The sequence below is a fragment of the Pygocentrus nattereri genome, chromosome 24 (genome assembly GCF_015220715.1).
Source record: "Pygocentrus nattereri isolate fPygNat1 chromosome 24, fPygNat1.pri, whole genome shotgun sequence".
NCBI lineage: Eukaryota > Metazoa > Chordata > Actinopteri > Characiformes > Serrasalmidae > Pygocentrus > Pygocentrus nattereri.
In genome coordinates, this window is record NC_051234.1 from 11,577,953 (window position 1) to 11,597,522 (window position 19,570).

The window sequence follows — 19,570 nt, forward strand, 5'->3', positions numbered from 1 at the left end:
GGGGCTGTTCTGTCGCAGAGAATCAGTAATCTGCCTAAACTTCATCCGGTAGCTTTCTATTCGCAAAAAAAGTGGATGCGCTGTCCAGAATCTATCAGCGAGACAGTGCTAGTTCTAAGACTGAAGGACTTAAAAGCATTCTCCCCCCTGAAGTCAACATATCTTCGATATGTTGGGAAATAGATGAAGCTATTGAAGCTGCACTAGAGAACACCCTGTTCCCTAGTCTGTGTCCTTCTGGAAAGTTGTATGTTCCCTCTCCATTTTGTAATCAGTTAATAACATGGGTGCACTCCTCAATCACTAGAGGCCATCCAGGGGAAACATGAACCCATCAACTCTTGTTGAATAGATATTGGTGGGAAACGATGGTTAAAGACATCCATTGCTTTGTTCAGTCCTGCTCTACATGCTCGCAATGTAAGACCCCAAAGACCCTACCTGCAGGAAAGTTGATGCCTTTACCAGTTCCCGCTAGACCATGGTCTCATAATGCCATAGACTTTATGACTGATCTCCCTGCATCACAGGAATTCAGTACAATCTTGACAGTTATTGATTGTTTTTCTCGAAGAGTCCAATTTATTCCATTTAAGAACATTCCTAGTGCCGTGGAAACAGCAGAAGCTTTATTTAACCACATTTTGGACTTTTTGGAATCCCAGAGGACATTGTTTCTGACAAAGGACCCCAATTTAGATCCCAGGTCTGGTCTGCTGTTTTTTTTTAACACATTAGAGTCTCGATCAGTTTAACATCAGGGTATCATCTGCAAGCTAATAGACCATGCATAAGGATGAATCAGGAATTGGGGAGGTTTTTACGTGTATTTTGTCACGAAAACCCAGTGTACTGGAGTCGATTTCTGGCATGGGCAGAAATTTGCACAGAACTCAGTGACCAGTTCTGAAATTTGCTTGACTGCTTTTCAGTGTTGTTTAGGTTACCAACCACCCTTGGCACCTTGGACACCTCCACCAGTGGTGATAGACGGGGCCCCATGGATGGTGTGCTACAGTATCTGGAGGACTGGGAGGGTTATGGTCCCGAGGAGCAGTTTTGGGTGCTGGCTAAGGACGTATTGGACCCTGCGCTCATAGCGGATTTCCATAGCCAGCACCCAGAGAAGCCTACTTCGTGTCCCAGTGGTCACCCTCGAAAGGGGTTCCCTGTCTTCTTTCCAGATCGGTTGAGGAATCCTTATGGTTGAAGCCCGTCCGTCCAGCACCTCGGCAGCTCTGGGAATGCCCCTGTTCAGACATCCCGTGGGGGGCTCAGTGGTCATCCTGGTCGCCCTCGTACCAAGGCCCGCCAGGACTCTTTGGAGGGGGTACTGTCACGCCTGCAGCCAGTCTGCATATGGACGAAAACTGCATTACCCAGAATTCGTTGCAGACTCATGAAGAGGAGCTATTCCCGTTGCTACTGTTTCTGGACTCAGACTCCAATTCCCAGAATCCTCCACAACATCACATGACTCCGGACATTTCCTCCTCTACCTATCAGCGATCTAGATCGCCTGAGTTCTAATGTTCCACAGCTGTGGGTATATCACATGACCTGTTTAGTTAGTATATAAGCCCGGGCTTTAGCATAGGTTCCTTGCGAAGTATTGCTTTCCTCTGAGAAACTACTCAGCGAAGTCAACTACTGATATGTCGCTGCTTTTGATATATCGCTGCCATCTCCATGTCGTTTCTCAGTTTTTGACATAATTTGAAAAAAACTGTTGCTCTTTAGATTGTGTGTAAATTTCATGATGAAAGGACCAAAAGAAATGGCCCAAAATGACATGAGAAAAAGTCTGGTTCCATTGACTTACATTGAAAGTAAAGTAGGCTTTTCCTTTCTTATTAAGTTACCATTTCGGAGATATGAAGTTTTGAGCTCTGTTCTGACTGTACGGCTTATTCAAAAAATTAGTCTGGACTGAAACACTCTCACAAGTTCAGCGTGAGTGGGCAGAGCTAAACTGCTGTAGGCTAGATATGTAGCTGTGGACTGTACTGACCGGAGAGTGAACAATATGTTTTTGAAAGTTAGGTAATGTTTATTTTACTACATAAAAATGTTATTAATTTAATAATTCCCCATGTTTTTCATGATATGGGCCCTTTAAAGCAGCTTTGATGGTCTATCTACTGGTTTTTATCCAAGAGTATTCATGTTTATCAAAAAGGGCAGCTGGACCGGAGCAGCTGGAGCTGCCAAGATATTTTCTGGGTCTCAGAAACTCAAATCTGGTCAGACGGTCAGATATTGCATTCCTTTTATAGATATTTTTGATTTTGCTAAAACGTCTGGGACAGTATTACTGCCTATTGTCTATCAAGCATTCACTGTGCATAAAACACATGTGCCAGATGTGCTTGTTTTTGGCTTTTGGAGAAGAAGGTTGAACTTCTTGATTGGCCCAGCAGCACGCACACTCTCCACTTCTGCAAAAGGCATCATGTGAAGCCTAATCCAAACAGCTGTTTGTGTGATGTTTAAGTGTCTAGCACAGCGCTGTTAGGTAATGACTTGTTCTCCACAGCTAGGCTAACTCCCACTCCTGCTGCTCTGACAACTACCATCAGGTCCTTCAGCTCCTTACTGGCTCTCAAGAATGTGTCCATGCCGATTTTGTTCCTTTCAAATTAAAGGCAGATAAACTAGGAGCTTCTTGGATGCGACAAAAGAGCCTCTAGAGTCCAGACATGCCTGGTCTGGGTTTCATTAGTGGAAGTAAATCACTAGCATCATATTTCAGTGACACATCTGATAAAAAGTCAAAAGTGTGTTTTGACGCTACTATACTCTGCTGAAGAATCTTCGGCCTGGATTACTCCAGTTTCACTCAAACACACACCAGTCAGCCTCATGCATATTTTTTCGAGGTTTACATCAGAACCTGTGACTACACTTGTCAACACCAGCAAAGACAAACAAATTATCTTTCGATTAAAACCGTCTCTCGCAGCACGGCCTGTCAAACAAATTAGATCAGCGAGAGCCATCTGGCAGCGGCCACAATACAGGAAATAAGCTGTAAGAAACTGAGAGGGAAAAAAAGACTGACTTCATGCAGTAAAACTGGCTTCTTACAATATATAAACAAATCACACTTATTAATCAGGAAAGTGAGCAATTTTCCATGACAACTGCACTCGTCTCAAAACAGTACAATGATTTAAAAGCTGGTGGAAAGAGAACCAGACATGATCCTCTCCTTAACCCAGACATAACTGATGATAATTTTAGCTCATTGAGTGTCCTATGAGACTAATGATGCTAACGAGGAAGCTTATACTTCACCAAATAGCAAAAAATTATCTTAAATATAGTCAATAAATCTAATATCTCTCCTACTATATCCTATATCTACTGTTATATATGAAACTAAATTTAAGATTATTTACCTAATTACTTGACATTTTTCACTTGTTTTCAGTCATTTTATTAAGTAAAATTATCTCGCTATATTGGCAGATAATTTGGCTTGTTGTATGAAATGTGCTTGAAACCAGTAGAAAAAAGTGAAAAATGCCTAGTAAAAAAGCTAAATAATCTTGGAGTCAGTGCACAACCATCTCAAAAGGAGCTATCATCTATGACTTTACATCTACAAGGTAGACTGACAAGGTAGGAGTGTCAAATAGAGTAGACAGTGAATAGAGTCAGAGACGACAGCTCATCTGCTGCTACACAGTTTGTGTTGGTCATCCTCTAGTCCTTCATCAGTGGTCACAGGATGCTACACACAGGTCGCTGTTAGCTGGATATTTCTGTGTCTGATCCACTCAGTCCAGCGCAACACACCACCACCATGTCATTGTTACTACAGAGCTGAGAATGACTCACCATCCAAAGACTACCTCCTCTGTGGGGGTCCATGGGGGTCCTGACCACTGAAGAACAAGGTAACAAAGTATGCAAAGTAACAGTTGGACTACGGTCTGTAATTGTAGAACTAGACAGTGACATTATTTAGTCAGTGGCTGATAAAGTGGACAGTGAGTGGAGATACAAGGAGGTGGATTTGTGAGACTAATCATGAGATCAAACATGACTATAAAGACTCAAATCAGTGCCTCCGTAACTGTCTGATGTTCCGTTGTACCTGTTGTGATGAACCAAAAGCACGTCAGATCATCTGCGCTCTGAGTGGCCAATCTATTTCAGTCATAATCACGTTATAAAGTTCCACCTTCAGAGACGAAGCAGTCACTTATCCGGAGCCAGAAAGCCGAGCTGTATCTGGGCTGAGGCTTCATTTAATTACAGCTCGCCCTTAATGCACAATCACTATTCACCCTCAGCGAAGACAGCTGGCTCGAACCCACGGAACAGCATAATTCACGAAGCTGCTGCATCCTTAACACTCAGAGAGGTCACCTTTACACTAACGAGGCGCACTGACTCAAAGTCAGGAGTTTTTAAGGAATAGTTGGTCAGAGCATCACATTTACCGGAACACTAAATGGAATCAATCGGTCAAGACAAATATTGAAAGTTCACACTCACTAATTAGCATGATGCTAAATATACGCCTAAATAGTGTGAAGTAATCTCTATTATACAACCGTTTGTTCTGCCCATGCGAGCTGATTGAGAAGCGTTCTAACCGTGCTGTTAGATAAACACTGTGTCACTCCGCTGAGACTAAACATAGACTAAAATACATTAGCATAGCTTAACAACCACCTGGAAGCCTGGATTCTGCCCATACAGTGTGCTAAATGCAGTATCAGCTTTGGTTAGTTACATTAGCTACATAAGCCTTGTAGCTGGTGTGTTTGGGGTGGAAAATAATATGAATTAGATTTTTTGTCAATTAGTTCCAAAAATAGAGCAAAACCACCCAGTAATATCAGCAAAGTTTGAGAAAAGTTTGTTTTATATCAAACTGCTTTCAGATTAGAGATCTTTTGGAAAATGGTTCTCAATAGCACCCAAAAAGGGTAGCTTGACATTGTAATGATCACGCTTAAAAAAGATGATTCTTCAAGGTTTCTTTAGTAAAGGCAGTGGTGCTATTTAGAACCATGAGTTCTATACAGAACCATTTCATGCTTAAGTGATTCTTTACAAGGTAAAATTGTTCTTCAAATTGATGGAGAATGTGTTGAAAATGGGTCTCTATACCACAAATAAGGGTCTATTATTATTACAAGCTTGACATTGAAAATGATGGCTCTTCAAGAGTTCTTTAGGAAAGGGAATTCTACCCCATTTTATGCTTAAATGGTTCTTTGCCTGGTGAAGTGGTCCTTCAAATTGATGGAGAATGGTTTATATGGTTCTATATAGAACCTTTTTGAAAATGGTTCTCCATAGCATAAGAAAGCATTCCTCTATTGTTAGAAGCTTGAACTTTTTTGTGCTATAAAGTTGCAGAACTTTTTGGTGCTATATAGAACCATACACAACACGTTCCAATCAATCTAAAGAACAAGTTCACCATGCAAAGAAGTGTTCAAGCATGCAAATGATTCTTTTAGTATTAATGGTTCCCATTTTTGGTGCTACAAAGAATCATTTTCAAAAAGGTTCCATACAGAACCATGTACAACACATTATTCATTATTCTGTAGATTATATAGAACTTGGTTGAAATAGAACCATTGTCTTTATTAAAGAACTCTTGAAGAACCCTCTTTTTTTAAGAGTGTGGATGATATGGGTTAAATGAACAGACTTGGCCTGGATCTCAGGCGGCTCATGATCCCTCACGGTTCTCCACACTGACTAATTGTGTGGCTCCCAGACAGCACCAAGTACAAAAGAACAGAAGTGGGCCCCCCAGCTCGGCAGGCTCTGAGGGGACACAAAGGCCCCTCTGTGCTCAGATTACTCTCGGATGGTCAGCCGTTGTTATGTAATACCTGGAAACCCCTGTTAGATACTACAGTGATACTGAAATATGATGGTTTTATAAAGTGTTTTAATCAGACAGTCTGAATATGTCTGTATATATATAGATTAGAAATTATTCTAATCCGATCATCCTGAACAACTTCACAGCTGTTAGTCAGTCAGTAGGAGACTAAATGAAAATGCAGAAAAAGGCAAAACTGAAGAACAGAGCTATGAAAAAGCATCAACAATTAAATTCTAATAGAATTAATATCCAAAATCCAACTTATTTCAGAAGTGGAGACTGAATTTTAAGGCAAAACAAATGGACAAAAATGTATGGGAATAAACAATTACAGCATATTACTTATCATTTTATGCACTTTCTGTGCATAAAATCCTTGAAATGCTTAATAAAACATCTAAAAATACCAAGTTTTAGTAAACACTGCTTTACTGATTTACATGATGGTCTTTTTTTCAAAATAATATGAATGTCATCTGGGATATTATGAATATCCTAATGCTAAAGGCCCTTTTGGACCCCCTGAATGTGTCAAAATCAAAATTCTCTATTATTCTGTCTGTTAGTGAAAAACAGACACTCAAATCCAGACTCAGTGAAGTTCGTTGCAATCAGCTTCAGTCTCTGGTGATCTTAACTAACTAGAGCTGCAGCACTGCTCTGCCTCAGGGTGGCGCTGTAGCAGACTGGTTCACCCAGTTGGTCCTTCATAGCTTAGAAACTGTAACTCTGCCCGGATTCCTCTGAACAACTTTACAATGTACTGCAGCAGATCTGAGAATCTGAAAACTCGCCCAGTTTCCAAAGACTTGGAGTGAAGAGTGACAATGAAGACAGAAGAGAAGACAAAGAAGATCTCATTTAAAGTGAGGAAGAGCGCAGTTAGCAGCCAGACAACACGGGATTATCAGCAAGTTTTATGCTGACACCTAACATGAATACTGATATATCGGTTGGACCTTGATATCTGCACCATATCTTACACTGAAGACATGTTTCTTACGAGCTGCTTCTGTCTTATAAGATAATGATAAGACAATGTGTCAACAACACTGTCACCTTGTGAGCTCTGAGATGTTACACTTCTGTATTCTTTGAGATGTGTCTTCTGTCTGCACTTTATTAGCTGATGAACTTATAAATGGCTAATTCTGATTATTTAGCAGGTAAAAAGGTGAAACTACAACATTGCTGTGCTGAAAATGTTCCACTACCCAAATGATATCAAGTCAGCAGTGGTCCTACAGTGGTCTCTTTACTTCGGTAAGTGTGGTAGAGTGTAGCTGATAAACTGAGCAGTATCAGATGAGCTACAGTCTGTAACTGTACACTTACACAGTGCGCCAACACCGCAGGTGTTTCTGATAAACTGGCCACTCAGTGTAAGCCTGCAGTTAGAGGAGTTAAAAGTGCAAAGAGGCACCTGAATACAGGAGAGAGTGGGGTGATCCAAAGTGGAGTTTTGGTGTTGAAAGAGGGTCGGTCTGGGTTCTTTCAGGCCTGGAGGGATGAGGAGAGCCAAGTTGTGTAAGGCTGTCTGGGGAAATGCCAGGTTGTTAGTGTGCCAGTCTGTTAGTGTGCCAGTCTGCTAGTGTGCCAGGCTGTAAGTGAGTGTGGCTCAGCAGAGGACAGTCATGAACTGGGACGATGAATCAGTCCAGCCAGAAGTAAGAGAGAGAGAGAGAGAGAGAGAGAGAGAGAGAGAGAGAGAGAGAGAGAGAGAGAACGAGTGAGAGAGAGGGAGCAAGAGAGAGAGAGAGAGAGAGAGAGAGAGAGAGAGAGAGAGAGTAAGAGATAGTCCAGACATATTAGATGTATACTGTACTTTCATAAATGTGACTTTTTCTAACTTGTGGAGAGCTCCACTGAACACCTTTGGAATTCATTTGAATGTTGAAGCTCAACTGAACACGTTTGGCATGAGTTGGAGTGATGTAGCTGCACTCTGATCTTTTGGGATGAGTTGGACTTATGAACCTCTGTTGTGAACCTTTGGGATGAGTTGGACTGATGAACCTCTATTGTGAAACTTTGGGATGAGTTGGAGTGATGTAGCTGCACTCTGAACTTTTGGGATGAGTTGGACTGATGAACCTCTGTTGTGAAACTTTGGGATGAGTTGGACTGATGAACTTTAATTGAGAGCCTTTGGGATGAGCTGGAGTGATGAACCTCCATTGAGAACCTTTCCATAAGTTGGAGTGATGAGCTTCTACTGAGCACCTTTGGGTTGAGTTGGACTGATGAACCTCTGTTGTGAACCTGTGGGATGAGATGGACTGATGAAATTTAATTGAGAGTTTTTGGGATGAGCCGGAGTGATGAACCTCCATTGAGAACCTTTCCATGAGTTGGAGTGATGAGCTTCTACTGAACACCTTTGGGATGAGTTGGAGTGATGAACCTCTATTGAGCACCTTTGGGATGAGCTGAAGTGATGAAGCTCTATTGAGCTACTTTGGGATGAGTTAGTGTAATGGAGCTCCATTGAGCACCTCTGGGAAGAATTGGAGTGATGAAGCTCCTGACCTCATTTTTACTCTTGTGGCAATCAAATCCTCATCCTTCATTTCAGAAGAAACTCTGGCGTCTATAGACTTTTTGCCATGTATTGTAGACAGAATACACTTCAGGTTCTCACAGTCAGCACTAAATGATGTCTCACATGCTGCTCACTCTTCAGAGCCACACAGGGCTGAGAAATTGATCACTGAGCAAATATTCCAGCTCATCTGCTCTAAAAGGATGACAGGGGCTAAATCACTCCAACAGCTCTTCAGTAACTCAGCATCAGCTAATAGTAGAAACTGGGATATTTAGCCTTTGATATGGCAGCAATCAGCACTCACAAAACAGGCTGCAACTTCATCTGAATTTACTCTAACCTGTAGCTCATTGAAACAACTGAGCTTTCAATTCATATCATGTTTGTGTTTGTAAGTAATTTTATCTAGAACAGAACACAAGAGGGAGTGTGGTATCAATCTCAGTTGAAAGTCGATAACATGACGTCAACTTTCATGTCGGTTGCCTAGCAACCGACAATACAGGAAAACATCAAATAGAACTAAAGTGTGCTATACTGTGAATACTGTGAGAGCGCCTGTGAGAGCGCCCCCTGCTGTATATCACATGTTCAGTTCCGTTTCCTCACTATTCACCACCATATACAATTGTATTTAACATCAATCTGAAAAATTTAAGCATGAAATGGTTCTATACAGAATTCATGGTTCTAATAGAACCATTCCCGTAAGTAAAGAACCCTTGAAGAACCATCCTTTTTAAGAGTGAGCATTACAATGTCAAGCTTGTAACAACAGAAGAACCCTTTTTGGTGCTATAGAGAATGATTTTCATAAAGGTTCTGTATAGAACCACATACACCATATTCCCCATTAATCTGAAGAACCATTTCACCATGCAAAGAACCGTTTAAGCATGAAATGCTCATGATTCTAAACAGAACCATTCCCTTTTACTAAAGAATCCTTGAGGAACATTGTTTTTGAAGTGAGTAGAACAGCAGAATGATGATAATATCTGCAGAGATCTAAAGGTTAATGCGCCTCAGTGCTGGTGAATTCTGGAGATGAGTGTTCAGCGCGAGCTGCTCTCTGGATCCTCAGTCTAATCAACAGGTGCTGGGCTGGAGGAGAGACGTGTTGCCATGGAAACCAGCTCGCAGCAGAAGTACAGCATAGAAACACACACACACACACACACACACACACACACACACACACACACACACATACACACAGGGCATAATCCACAGCTCATATATACCCACCTAGAGCCGCACTGTGATGTAAAATAGTGTTTAGCATTATTTATTCATTTCTGACTTTCATTTCTGCTCCAATTTACACTCTTCATGCTGTGTTACACTCTCAGAAATAAAGGTACTAAACTGTCTCTGGGTCAGCCCCCCCCCAGTAAAGAGGGGGGCCTCTTTACTGGGGAGGTTCCCTCATGGCTCCATCTCAGTATGTTTAGTCAGAGAGCATAACTGTACCATAATCCACTGAAATGATATTTTCTAAGGTGTACTGACTCCACACAACCTGTCTCGTCTCCAGGCTTTTATTTTACTGTTCTGTTTTAAAACAATTGATTATGTAAAGGTACAAATACAAACTTTTCACCTGGAAAAACGTATTTAAGGTTCACTATCAGACCTTTAAACCACTGTTGTACCTTTGAGGGAACATTTACACTGTTTGTACCTTGATGAACGGGAAATGTACCTGGCTTATTTTACAGAAACATCCACTTTTTCTATCTCTCCATAGGTGTCACTGGTGTTACTGATCCTCATTGGTGTTACACATAATAAAGGTAACACCAGAGACATTTTTAATTAAAAATGCATTTTACAAAATAACTGCTACAGAACATCAAACCACATGTTGTCAATCATGGAACATCTACTAAAATGTTTAATTTAATCCATTTCTATTCTATTTTTTCAAAATTACCACAGAATAAAGCAGGTCACACCAGTGACTTCAGCTTAAAGCTTCATATGAAATCATGAGCGAAATGAGAAAATCTGAAAAACTGAAAAGACACAGTGGACCATGTGCTTTTCTTCATAGGTCCTCAGAAAACAGGTAAAAGGAAGTCAAGTGATGTCATCAGTGTGACTTTTATTTCAAAATAAGAGATTTTTGGTTACACGGTAACACCAGTTACATGGTAACACCATGCAAAGAACCACGTAAACATAAAAATGGTTCTATGTAGAGCTCATAGCTCTAAATGGAGCCTTACTAAAGAACCCTTGAAGAAACATCTTTTTAAAGAGTTATCATTATTTTATTATTTTAAAACATTTAAGGTTATGAAAAGGTCCACAAATGGACCTTAAAACTACTGTAGTACCTTTGAGGGAACATTTATATTGTTTGTACCTTGATAAATGAATAAAAGAAATGGCCCAAAATGTCTTGGAAAAGAGGTTCCATTGATTTACATTAAAAGTAAAGTAGGTTTTTTCCTTCTCCTGTAAAGTTACCATTTTGGAGATACAAGGCTTTGGTCCAACAACAGTGTCATATTAGCTTTGTTAGCTACATTAGTCTCGTAGCTCTAGTGCAGAAGTACAGAAGCAATCTTCACCCCAAATCATAGAAATCTTTCAATATTTCTGTTGGTTTTGTAACAATGTCTACTGGCTAGTTGGAGCATTGTGGCTCATATCACAAAAAACACAGTAGAAACCTTCAAATTACCAGGCTGAAATGGAACAAATCAGATTTTTTGCCCTAATGTAAATCAGATCTGATGTTTTCAGAGCTGTGTGGACACACAAATCTGATCTTTTCAAATCTGACCCGAGCCACTTTCATATGTGGTCCTAGACTGGATACGTATCCAATTCGTGGCTGTGCAGTCTTAATGTGACACTCAGATCGGAATTCAAGTGCTTTTTTTCCACTATCATTCAGCATTAACATGGCAGCAGCGCCGAACAGGAGTTAAAGCCTGTAAATGTTGGAAAAGCAGCTTATCTCAGCTTTTTCACCTTCGTCTCGCTCTAGTAATGAAGCTGAGAGCTGAACAGAGTTAATCATCTTCTCAGCGAAGCTCGTTCTGCTTGTTAGTTTCTGCTGATGACGCATGCGATTCATTCACGTGACATTACAGAGGAGGATGTTCTCTGCAGGTCATTTCAGGACACTGGTTCATTCACATTAATGATAGATTTGAATTACTTACCTAAACGAGTGTGAACCAGATTTGAGCAAAAAATTGGATTTGAGCAACGAGGCTTGTAATGTGAACGTAGCTTAAGTGGCTCAGGTCGGATTTGAAAAGATGAGATTTGTGTGTCCACACAGCTCTGAAAACTGATCTGAGTCACATTAGAGCAAAAAATCTTACTTCTGCCACTTCAGCCTGGCAGTGTAAACATAGCCTAAGTGAATTAGAAAAAAACATTTCTGAAAGCCCAGCCATCAGGTTTTAATCCAGACTTGTCTAATGGGCTTTTTTTAACAGGGAATGGCATTACAGGTGACCTGTGACTGATGCATTTAAAGGTTTCTAATGTATTCGATAGGTAACCAGGGGTCTATAATGGTAACCATCAAGCCAATTCCCATTAGAAATCCCTACAGCCAGCACAGCAGAAGCTCATATAACGGTCACACAGGGTCACCAAGCACAAATTAACCAGATTATTGAAGCTACTTCTAATCTCTTTATCTGCTTGATTCCATTCCTGTTCAGCAGTTGTTCCCTTTGTCACTCAGCAGATTGGACGCTAACATGTTAAAGCAGCTCTACTGAAGCCAAAATGACACACAAGCTCTTTTATTTAGTTTACGGCTCCAGCACACAGCAGTCAAAAAGGCTGAACTACACTCTTTTAACCTTTAGGATGATATAATGTTAAAATACATATGCACTCACAGCATAACAGCTAGCTGATTAGGGGTGAAATCAAAGCTCTGACATTTCTTAAACCTCTGTGGATCTGAACAGACGAAAGAACAAACATCTTCAGCCCATATCAGTCCACCATTACTCTTTCTGCTGCAGAACAGCAGACCCTTAAATGGACTGGCAGTGTAGCATAAGTTAGGCTTTCCAATAGCAACGCCAAAACAGCACAACCAAAACACTATTGCCCGCCAATCACACGCCAAACACTGGAGCTTACAGGCTTAAGGCACTGGGCAGATGTTTTACTCTGGCATTAATGGCCACCAGAGGAACCTGAGATAAACACTGGGCTTGTTTTAAGGCCGAGGTGTCAAACACAACTAGTAAAAGGGGCCATATTACAAAAGTCTCAGAGAGAAAAAATGTTTTTTATTTCATTTTTAATCAATGTTGCACTGTAATCTGAACTGTCCATTGTAAAATGCAGTAGATCTTGAAATATTACATGAACACTGAAATATTCAAAATGTAAACGTCCCCAGGAGCTCAGTCTATTAACTCTCCCCGTTTGCTTGAACTAGACACCTGCCATCCTCTCTTTGCTGCAAGTTCATTAAGACTTTCATTAAGACATTTCTGAGCTGCTGAGCTGTTTTCATACTGGCTGAACTGCAGTTGAATCTGAGCGTTCACATTAAGGTTGCATGGCCTCAAATTAGACAGGGACCACATGTGAAAGGCTACGTTCACATTACAAAAAATCCGTTTTAAAATCCGACCTGAGCCACTTTCATATGTGGTCCTACATCGGATACGTATCCGATTCGTGCCCATGCGACCTTAATGTGATGCTCAGATTGGAATTGATGTGCCTTTTTTCCACTGTGCTCTGCCATCATTCAGCGTTACAATGGCAACAGCACCAAACAGAAGTTAAAGCCTGTGGTTGGTAAGTGTAGCGGTTAACACCTTTGCCTTCTACACTGTAGACTGGGGTTCAATCCCCTAGCAGGGCAAGTGCCCTACACTATACCAATAAGAGTCCTTGGGCAAGACTCCTAACACCGCCTTCCTGTGTAAAAAATGATCTAATTGTAAGTCACTCTGGATAAGAGCGTCAGCCAAATGCCATAAATGTAAACGGTGGATAAAGTAGCTCATCTCACCTTTTTCTCCTTCGTCTCGCTCTAATAATGAAGCTGAGAGCTGATCAGAGTTAATGATCTTCTCAGTGAAGCTTGTTCTCCTCGTTAGTTTGTGCTGATGATGCACGTGATTCACTCACGTGACGTTATTGAGTAGGATGTGCATATGAGGGTCATTTTAGGACGCAGCTCGTTCACTTTTTGATAGATATGAATCACCTAAACGAGTGTGAATCATCATGTCAGAGATCAGATTTGAGCAAAAAATTGGATTTGAGCAACGAGGCTTGTAATGTGAACGTAGTGGCTCAGGTTTGTGTCTACACAGCTCTGAAAACATCAGATCTGAGTCACATTAGGGCAAAAAATCTGAAAATCTGAACTGCAGATGACAGGTGAGACGACAGGTGTGGAATTATGCAGAACTGTGCAGAATTGGGGTGTGTCTGCTGTCCCGTAGACTGTTATTGAGGTGGGAGAGTCAGAGTACACGTTACATTGCGGTGCATGCTGGGAATTGTAGTGCAGCCCATGAGTTTTAAAGCGATAGTTCAACTAAAAATTAGCAGTTTCCCCACCTCCTTTACCCCAAATGCAGTCAATCAGCAGAACTTCACAGAAAAGAACGCATGAATTTCATGTGTGAATAATTCTATGTGGTGTTCAGATACCTCACACCTTTATGTGCTAAAAAAATGTAAGTCAAGTGGAAAAAAGTGTGATCACATGTGAAAACATGCAAAGCCCCCACACATCAACCAAGAGAGACATACCGAATGCAAATGAGATTAACACAAAAGGCAAAAGGAGTTACAAAGTTAATAAAAGCAAATAAAGTAAAATAAAGTAAAATAATATTTAACACCATACTGGTTGATCAGAATACCAGCATCGAATCACAACACATCGCTGCTGTTGGAACAAATGACATAATTGTTGGACATAATTTGAAAATGTCTGTTGATCTTTACATTGTATGGAAATTTCATGATGAATGGACCAAAATAAACAGCCCAAAAATATGATGGTTCGATGGACTTTTATTAAAAGTAAAGTAGGCCTTTTCCTTCTCCTGTGAAGATCCCATTTTGGAGATATGAGGTTTTGTTCTGACAGCAGTGAAATGCTGGTTTTTCTAGCAGGGGTGTCACTTGTGACCACGTTATTCACACGTTATATGTGTTAACATGGCTGTTCTGTAAGGGAACGCTTAGTGTGTGAAGTTTGCTTCTTTAGTTTTAGCACCGGAACGATGAGGCTAATGTTAGCTTATACCCCACCAATTAGCATTATGCTAACTGCATGCCTAAATCAGATCATGTGTAGTTGTTCAGCATCTCTTACAGACTTCAGAGAAGTCTGAAGAACATTCCCTGCTGAGAAAAATACAGAAACCATTAAAAGTTTCGGTTGGTTTTGACTGGTGTCCAATATCACAGTGTAAAGGACTCAGTTTAACAGGTGTTCTGATTCCAGATGCAGCTGATGGTTTCCTAATGGGACCTACTTGAGTTCTAACTGTAAGACTTGGGTAGTGCATCCTTTAGTTCTAGCAGGTTGGCTAGGTATACTTGAGTTCTATCTAGAACACTTAGCTAGTGTGTTTTTTTAACTTTAGTTCTAACTGGCCAGAAGAAAAAAAGACCACTAGATCCATTAGGATTCAAATTTGTGCTTTCTAATGTGAATGCTTATCACTAGTTTCCTGTAGGAGACCATTAGTTCTGGAATCAGAGCACCTGTTAAACCATTAGAGTCCTTTACAATGTGATATCAGCCCATCAGGAAAATACAAAACCAACATTAGGAACTAGCAGAAAGTTTTAATGGTTTCTATGATTTAGTGCTTAGCTACCCTGCTGGAAACCATTAAAAGTTTCTGTTGGCTCCTGGTGGTATTCTGTGTTTTTGATATCACGGTGTAATGGACTCTAATGATTTAACAGGTGTTCTGATTCCAGATGCATCTGATGGTTTCCTAATGGGATCTAAAGGTGACCTACAGGAAACTGGTGGTCTTTAATTGTAACCATGAAGCTGATTTCCATTAGAAAGCAAACATTTTAATCCTAATTATTCGGATCATTTTTTCAGCAGGGTTAGCACAGCTAAGTAGCTAAATAAGCTTCCATTACTCACCAGCTACATTAGCCTCGTAGCTCAAGCACTAAAGCTAAAGAAGCGAACTTCAGACACCAAATGTGTCTCGGCTGATTGAAGACATTTGTAGGAAGTCCCTAAATTAGCTGAACCCTTTGTGCATGTGAGAAGAGGAGAATCCAGCCACAGCAAGTTTAAGGATCACCTGCTCAGGTGAAACTGCCCAGATGGAAGACAGGCGAGACATTAAGGCGCAGAAAATGGACAGTACTAGCCAGATAATGGCATTTTAATTCCTGACATTTCCCAAAATATTCTGCTTTCTTTCCATCAAGGCTGCTGAATTTTTGCAAATCAAGGAGAAAGAACCTCGTCAGATCTGCTCAGCGGATGAATAATGGATGTAAATGGCTTCTCCTTTTGTTCTCTAAAAGAAGAGGAGGAGCAGATGATGGAGACGACAGTAGGCGCTTCAATTCTCACTGGCCGTGTGCTGATGGGAAAGGCGATGACAGCTAAAATGAAAAATGGCAGAAATGCTTCTTATGACTGTCGCAAGACCAGGACAATAGCACAGGGTAGTACAGCAGCAGGAGCAGGAAGGTGGCAGACAGAATCATCATATTAATCATCAAAAATCATCTTTGCACACAACACCGGCGTGGCTGGACTCGGAAAACTGAGCACAGACTGATGTTTCATAATGGCTTCAGTTCAGAAAAGCCATCTTCAACCAAGGTTCAGCACAAATCTTCACATAAAATAAGCAGTATAGATGAAGGTGCGCCAAAAGACAACATCTTAATATGGCTTCTCGTGGCTTCTTTGTGCAATCTGAGATGAAAATCACGACGTTTTCCGTCTGCTTCCTGTTGCTGGGCGTCGGAGTGCAGAAATAGAGCATCCAATCGGCTGGACAACGGCTGAGTCTCTATTGGACGTATACTTCACCACCTATGTAGTGCACAGTATAGGGAGTAGGGAGCCATTTGTGACTCAGCCAGTGCATCTCTAACTACAGTGAGTGAGAACACTCAGCTCCATTGATTATGGTCGGCTCTGTTACTACCCGTCCATGTGAAAGTGGGATATATTGGAATTTTTTTGCCAATAAACTGCAAAAACTGGTTTGTTTATATGGCAATATTACATTTTTTGCATGGGCATCTGTAATGATGTTCAGGTGAATCTGTCCAAGCACACTGTGCCTTTGAGCAAAAGCCATTGTGACCACACACTGCACTGCAAATTTGGGCTGTAATACAAAAATCATGCACATTAATTGTGAGTGGACGTTTGCACGGTAAAGCATCGGCCGCCACCACTGTCCACCTCCATCACCTGCAGCCTGCAGCCTGCAGCCTTGCATGCTCAACACAACACACAGTGAGCTCTGTACAGCGCACACACTGCACACATGCAGCTCAGACGCTTCCAGTGGACATGCACACATTTTCACACATACAGCAAACAGACGCCGTGCAGCTGAGGGACTTCTTTGCTAACGAGTGCAAACCACACACCCTTAAAAAAGATGGTTGTTCAAGGGTTCTTTAGTAAAGGCAATGGTTCTGTTTAGAACCATGAGGCCTATGTAGAACCATTTGCGTACTTGAATGCTTCTCTGCATGGTGAAATGGTTCTCCAGGTTGATGGAGAATGTGCTCTATAGCACAGGGCAGTACAGCAGCAGCAGCAGCACCAAAAGAGGTTCTTCTATTGTTACAGGCTTGACCTCGTACACAATAGCAGAACCCTATTCGGTCCCTCGTAGAACCATTTTCAAAAAGGTTCTGTACAGAACCACATCCTCCACCAACCTGAAGGACCATTTCACCGCGCAGAGAGCCATTTAAGCACGCAGATGGGTCTAGATAGCACTCATGAAAGCTTTAACTACAGAACCTTAGATTTTTTTATTAAGAGTGAATGTAATATTTTTCATTTCACACGTTTTTCAAAGAATAAAACCTGAAAACACTGCAGATGCACATGTTTGCTATCATTTATGATGAAAAATACATTTATATGAAATACATTTTATACAGCATTTATGACAAAAAAATGAGCAAATGTAGTAAATAAATAAACAAATATTTGAATAGTTGCAATATTATAAATACCTCACTCCTGAACACCCTACCAAGATGTGTGTTCTTAATATTTATTGATTTTATTTGTGAATATTGCCTCTCATATTCACCTTTATAATGAGAAATGTATTTATTTATTTAATTATTTTATTATCTCCCCTCCAAACATCATTTAACCTATATTTTCCTGCTCTGGCTCCACATCGTGCCCCACCACCACCAGCAGCAGCAGTATCAGGGCAGAGGGGCATCAGCGCCCCCCCACTGACCCACTGTCCTATTTTACAGCTTTCCTCGCGCAGCCGCGCGCCAGACTCATCCTAAAATAAAACAAAGCGGGTTCCTCACCGTGAGCAGCCGCGAGCAGCGCGCACAGAGCCGCCACCGCAGCCACGCGCCCGCAGCATCCGGACCACGAGCCCATCGTTCCGCTGGAACACACGGTCGAGAAGAGGAAGAAGAGGAAGAAGAGGAAGAGGAGCAGAACGTCTGATTCGCGGTTATTCTCCGTGTGGAAGGAAGCTCTAGCTCGCGCGCCTCGGGGTTACTGCACTTCTCCTCCGCGCGCTCTCTTCATGTCCTCTTTCTTCTTCCTCTCGCGCCACTGCTCTCCGCTCTGCTCGCGGTGGGCTCTGTGTGATGGAATCTGTCGCTCCCTCACGCGCCCATCGTCACCAGCAACAACGGATAAATGGCACCGCTACTGATGATAAAACGGCGCAAAGATCAAAGAGACGCGCGCGGCGTTTTTTTGGTTGTTTTTGCGCAGAGCAGCCCGGAGCGCGCGGTGCCGCTCAAATCTACAGCTTTTTAGCACCACGATGCGTTTCTGTCCCCAAAACAACGGTTCTGCTGACCCCCCTCCTTCTCACTAACGCCCCTCCTCCTCCACAGCCCTGCCCCTTTACCCCTCATAATACACCCTCCAACACACACACACTACTCCTCCATCATCCTTCAGCTCCAGATCTGCATCCCAGCCTCGCGTTCACACTCAAATAAACCGCTTTTCTTTCACATTCACATCGAGACCGGCTCAGGAGGAGCGGACCGTTACAACCACTGACTGTGAGCTGGGTTGCCAGATATACATTTAACCCTGCTGAAAAAAGAACCATCAGGATTAAAACTTGTTTTTGCTTTATAATGAGAATTGGTTTGGTGGTTACCATTAGGGACACCTTTAGATCCCATTAAGAAACCATCAAATGTGTCTGGTATAGGAATACCTGCTAAACCAGTCCTTTACACTGTGAACCCATCAGGAAAACACAGAATACCATTACTGACTGTTGGACACCAGCAGGAATCAACAGGCACTTTTAATGGTTCCTATGTTTTCAGCTGGTTGTGGAAACAACTCTAAAAGTTTAACAGGTGTTGTGATGTATTTGATGGTTTCCTAATGGGATCTAAAGGTGTCCTAGAAGAAACTAGTAGTCTATAACGGCAACCATCATCCAATTTCCATTAGAAAGGAAAAAAACTGATGGTTCCAACGGTCTGCTTACAGCAGTTAGCACAGCTCATTTGCATGAATAAGCTTGCATTTCTTGTGAGCTACATCAGCTTCAGCGCTGAAACTAAAGAAGCAAACTTCAGATACCAAACATGTCTCGGCTGATCGACTACAGTCTTTAAAAAGACAGTTCTTCAAGGGTTCTTTAATAGAGCAAACGTGTATATAGAACCAGTAACACTTAAAGAACCCTTTGCATTATTACATGGGTCTCTGCGTGGTGAAATGGATCTTCAGATTGAAGGTGAATGTGTTGTAGATGGTTCAAAATAGAACCTGTTTAGAACAGGGTTCTAAACAGCACCCAAAAGGATTCTTCTATTGTTACAAGCTGGACATTGTAGCAGAACCCATTTTCATATAAAGAACCATCAACAACACATTCACCATCAGGCTGAAGAACATTTAACAATGCAAAGAACCACTTAATAATTCTTTAAGTGTTCATGGTTCTTCA

General features: G+C 41.5%; 1 protein-coding gene across 8 annotated transcripts in view; it reads right to left on the reverse strand.

Annotated features, from left to right (window-relative positions):
• Positions 1-18,433, reverse strand: part of cspg5a (chondroitin sulfate proteoglycan 5a) — a 63,378-nt gene extending 44,945 nt beyond the window's left edge. For 4 of the 8 annotated variants that reach the window (XM_037534067.1, XM_017714464.2, XM_017714460.2 and 1 more), the window contains exon 1: positions 17,943-18,432. In XM_037534067.1, coding sequence (XP_037389964.1) covers positions 17,943-18,018 — 76 coding nt within the window. In that variant the 5' untranslated portion in view covers positions 18,019-18,432. Of the gene's footprint in view, positions 1-17,942 lie in introns of all 8 variants that reach the window. The other 4 variants (XM_017714461.2, XM_037534065.1, XM_017714463.2 and 1 more) reach the window with 2 other exon arrangements.
• Positions 18,434-19,570: the final 1,137 nt, after the last annotated feature.